At 45.6% G+C, this 4,913-nt stretch overlaps 1 protein-coding gene across 1 annotated transcript; it reads left to right on the top strand.

Annotated features, from left to right (window-relative positions):
- Positions 1 to 692: 692 nt before the first annotated feature.
- On the top strand, positions 693 to 1,345 carry VFPPC_10046 (ADP-ribosylation factor-like protein; the record flags this gene model as incomplete). Its single annotated transcript, XM_018288486.1, has 3 exons — positions 693 to 761; positions 820 to 839; positions 940 to 1,345. 3 exons carry the CDS (start codon positions 693 to 695, stop codon positions 1,343 to 1,345), a joined length of 495 nt encoding a protein of 164 aa, XP_018137915.1.
- Positions 1,346 to 4,913: the final 3,568 nt, after the last annotated feature.

The raw sequence follows: 4,913 nt of genomic DNA, 5'->3' as shown, positions 1-4,913 counted from the left end.
GAATCGTATTTCCAACTCATGGCACTCCGTAAACAACTGGTGGTTTGGCTGAGAGCTCTAGCCTACCAGTGATGGTTCTTTCTTCGTAAGTCAGGGGTATTTTGTTTTGGTGTTCCAGTTCGCGGTGCCTGCATACGCCATCCAGCCCACCTGCGCACCATCCCCAAACATTCTTCAACCCAATTACCAAACCTGCCATGTTTTATTCTCCTCGGATGACGCCAAGTTATCTACCAGTTACTTTGCATGTACCGGAGAAAGTGATCTTGAGAGAGGGGTTTCTCCAGTAGTTGCAAGAATCTGACGAAAAAGTGACCAGCTGTGTTCTTGATGAAATGGACAACTCATCGTTTTAAAAGCCCAGGCCCCTTTTCTGCAGCACCTCTGCATCTTCCAACTCCAAATCGATCTTCTTGCATTACACCCTACCACCAACTACAACTGCCGTGCATTGATTAACGATTTTGGCGCCTCAGCGCATACGGGACCACCGTCACATCCGCATTGATGCCTCGCATACTTGAGACTGTGCATGGCTGGTGGGCACGGAGGCGGAGGTAAGTTGCTCAGCCGTATTTGCTATGCTTTTGGAGTCAACCTTGCGGGCGGCCTAAGTGCTCTCCCTGCTTGGCACGGGGTCTCTCAGTCGTTATTCAGAGGCAAGTGTAATATTGATTCAATGATATAGGACCATGGAGATGGAAGTTGTTGTGACTGGTTTGAAGAATGCTGGGAAAACGTCTCTGTTGAAGGTCCTGATGGTGAGTCTCCCAAATTTAGTAAAAGTAGTGTCCCTTACTGAGACTTGGTCGGCATTAGGGTGGTGAATTTACCTTTGAGTAAGCATCCTGTCATTCATCAACGCAGTCTGTGGCACATCATTTCAGACCATAATCGTCTTAGCCATGGATCCAACTTACCAACACTAACATCATGCAGCTCAACCCCAACTATGAGGCATAGCACCAAGCGGTTGCATAGGGACAATGTCACACTCATATGTCGAGATATCAGTAGCCATCCAAAGTCTCGAAGATTGCAAGAGCGGTACTGTCACGGTGTCGACGTCATCATTTTTATCGTCGACATGAGTGACATACCACTTATATCCCAAGCCAAATACGAGCTCCATGGCCTTATGAGCAAGGAGTCGTTGAGAGGTGTTCCTCTTCTTGTTCTCGGGAGCAAGTTTGATCTTCCTCAAAAATTGTCCATGGACGAGCTGATTGACGAGTTGGATCTGGCCAAGATCCGAAGCCGTGCTGTGTATTGCTATGGCATTAGCGCCAAGGAGAGAATTAACTTGGACGAGGTGATACAGTTCCTCCTAGGTTGGGCGGGCTAAGTAGTTTGACCGTAACATCTTGCATGTATGTGGAGCAAAATTGGACATGTACAAGTTGGTGTCCCAAAATCCTGAAAATTGCCCGCGACAAAAGCAATAGCTAGAATATGATTTTCGCAAGGAACAAAATTGTAAGGCAGCTGTGATCTGGATAAGACTTAATTAACTAAAATCTAAGAATGGCACAGTATATCTGTCGTTTGTCTCACATAATGTAGCTTCCAACGGTATATACCCAAAATTCATTCGATTCTTCATACGTGTTGCCATTCAATGCAAATTCAAGCTCAATGTGATTAATTCTGTAGAATAAAAGTGTTCTTGAAACTTGTTTCACTGGAATACATCGGAATGCAGTAGTCAGGCACTTCTTTCAATTCACTATCAGCTGCTGCTCCATATGACATGGCTAACAATTACTTAAGATTCACAAACTATTACCTGCCAGCCATTCACACCAAATAAAAGGACCGTCCTCGTCCCACACGACGAACTCCACCATCCCTGCCTCGCGGCAAACCGTCAGAGCTACGCAATATTAAGACTTGGCCATCAGAGCTCATCCACCGCATAAACTGCAAATTCCACAGAAGATCATATTAGCTGTTGTGCGTAAGACACAGGGAAGGCCTTCCGTACCCTATCCGCCAACTTACAATGTATCTTGCTTCATGTAGCATCTTATTTACGGAAGCACTTCACGGAGACCCAGTTCTTGTCGGGAATGAAACGGTCGTCGTGGAAGTATTTATTAGATTGCCTGCCCTGGCATCGTTGTTTCCTTGCCACCGCGTGATCAGAAATACTGCTTGAAAAGAGAGTTCAGCAATAAACAAGCGCAGGTTACTTACTTGTAAAAAACGCAGTACCGAGTGTTTTTCTTAATTCGAATGGATCGAACGTTATTGCGACTTTGGGTCGTTAGCGTTACAGTTGGGTAAAGTGATAGGATGAGAATAAATTTCATGGCTCACATATTTAGAAGATCGCTGCAATCCCCCGAGCCGGAAATGGATCGAGAGCCATCGATGAAGTTTGGCTGGCCATAGACCGTAGCCTACATTCAAATCGTAAGTATTTGGAGCGTAGCAATACTGAAATGGGAAATCTGTACCAGAATAGGGGCTCTCGACTCTTCTTGGTGCTCATCTGGGGCGGCAGTAGCGCCACCGAGAGCAGCAAAGGCAACAGTAGCAAGGGTAGCGAAACGCATGGCTGTAGTATACGTCCGACGTGGTAAAGATTGTGGTGTAGTTTGTGTGGTTTTAAAAACGGACAAGTATCTCAGGTAATAATGTGTGAAATGATAGGGATTGTTGACACTTAGTTCGAGGGAAACTCGTCCTTATATACCGCGTCGTTTCTCTGCTGATAGAGCTTCACTAGTTTCTTCCCACATGTACCGCCTGCATTATTTTAGGCTTCAATGTTGCTTAATGTGACTCTATCGAGCTCAGTCACTTGGAATTTCTGCTGCATTGTCCGCGTTACCACCGACGAGCTATCGCCATCAACAAACAGCAAAGCATGTTGTCATAAAGTCGTAATATTTTCATGCTAAAAAGAAGTTGACATGCCTATTAGAGTGAATACCGCAAGAATATCTACAATAGCGGGCTTCCATAGCATAACGCTCGCTAGAGGACCTTGTAAGCCGACCAGTCAATTAGAGTACTTAGCAAACGGTATTCCAGGAAACCAATCGAAATTCTGTGGACATCGCCGTTACATGCGAAAACAGATCTACCAGTCACTGCTTCAGACCTGAGTACCTCGATATCACAGGCGCTTCGTAGGAACAGAGCGCTATTCGCACTTTTTGGAAACAGCGCATAAATGCAAGCATCGGGTGGTGTGGCACCTCGTATCAACTTTGGCCATTAGGATCCTTGGGGGCCGCAGGATACATAATGCGCATCACATGTATCCTGTTTGCTCGAGTATGCTGCTATCAAACTCGGAACAAATATCTGGAAGTATAACCGCATAATCATCCAACGTGGACTTGGTGTGTGTTCAGGCGTGTCATAAATGGCATCCCGTCAACTCTGCATATAATTGAACCTGTCAATACTAAAATATTGACCAAAATTCATTTTGAGTTTTGTTGCATATGAAGGATTCACATGGAAGATCTTCTTCTTCTCTCCTCTTCTATTGCGGTATTCAGGGCGCACTACTATTCCAAAACTCTACGGCCAAAAGAGGGACCAATGGCGACAGTCTACTTAACGGATTTGTTACACTCATGCTAAGATGCATTATCTCCTCAGTAGCATCAAACGGCGTTAAAGATCGTGCTTTATGTGATCTCACCCAATGTTTGCAATGAGTTCGTATGCCGCGACGTCACCAACTGGGATACTCGAGAGTCAATGCGAATTAGTTGCTCCGAATAAGGCTTCCTTAAGCGTCATCATCCCGAAATCTGGAACTGATGATATCTCTGTATCCTGCTGACGGCTCCACTGTACTGGTTTCTCATACCTACAAAAGCTCATTGACGAAGGCCCGCACCGTTAGCTCATAGAAGTGAATGGCTTGATTAAGGTTTCCACATCCGCGAAGCATCGAGGAAACTTCTCCTCCTGCTGTTTCCAGAGAGAAACTTACTCTTAACATACATTCCTACAGTATTCGAGATGTATTTGTGGCAAAACATTTGTCTGTATGTATAGTTGCATGAATATTGATGCAAAGCCCTTTCCGCGACGTGTCTCAATACAGTAACTGCCATCTGTCGATTCCTATTGCCGCCTCGAAGGCTGCCGGTTTTTAAATGCCGCAATTTTAATAAGCTCTAGCTTTATGGCTGCAGAAAGGTCAGATCTGGTGAAATTTGCAGATTCGACTTTGCTGCTTGGGATCTTCTTGTGGCCGTTGGTGAGCTAGGTAGTCGTCACTGAAACAATCATCGGGCTGAGAAAGAATGGTTTAGCGCATAGACACGTTCTATTTCGGCATTCACGACACATTCTGCCAAGTCCGCAGTAAAATATCCAAAGGCGATATACGCGTTGGTATTAAGACCCAAGTAAGGGGGGATGTGATGTGCCACGTACCTGTCGCATGGTTTCTCGTTTGTGCGCTCGCATCATGATCTCTGATTTACGCTCTCTTTGTGCCTGGACTCAGGTCTCACTTGTCCTCCATGCCTTGGTGGGATACTTGTGCTGTGGCACATCCCAACAACAGAATTCTCTTGTTCCTTATCTTATCACTTTATGTTACAGATGGCTGAACCATATGCCCAAGGTGTACCACTCTAGATGATACCCGATCCATCCCTTTACCCGATATTTAAGTGTTCATCCACGGCCCGCGCAATGGACCGCTCAGCCATCTTGTGTAATTGAGCGCTCACTCTTGCACCTCGCCTGTTCTCTTCGTCATAGTGGAAGAGGGTCAATTCTCGCCTTTGCCAGATATTCCTTCGCTCCCGGGATAACACATCTTCCCTTTTCATTGCTGCATCTATATTCTCTTGCAGCTCCCGATCGTCATTTTGCATGGCGATTCGTGCTTCGCGAAGCTGTTATGTCCTGGTCCAATGCAATTACTGCTTTTT

Source organism: Pochonia chlamydosporia, chromosome 4 (genome assembly GCF_001653235.2).
Source record: "Pochonia chlamydosporia 170 chromosome 4, whole genome shotgun sequence".
Taxonomy (NCBI): Eukaryota; Fungi; Ascomycota; class Sordariomycetes; order Hypocreales; family Clavicipitaceae; genus Pochonia; species Pochonia chlamydosporia.
The sequence above is the reverse complement of the archived record's forward strand: the minus strand, read 5'-3'. Positions and strand labels throughout refer to the sequence as shown.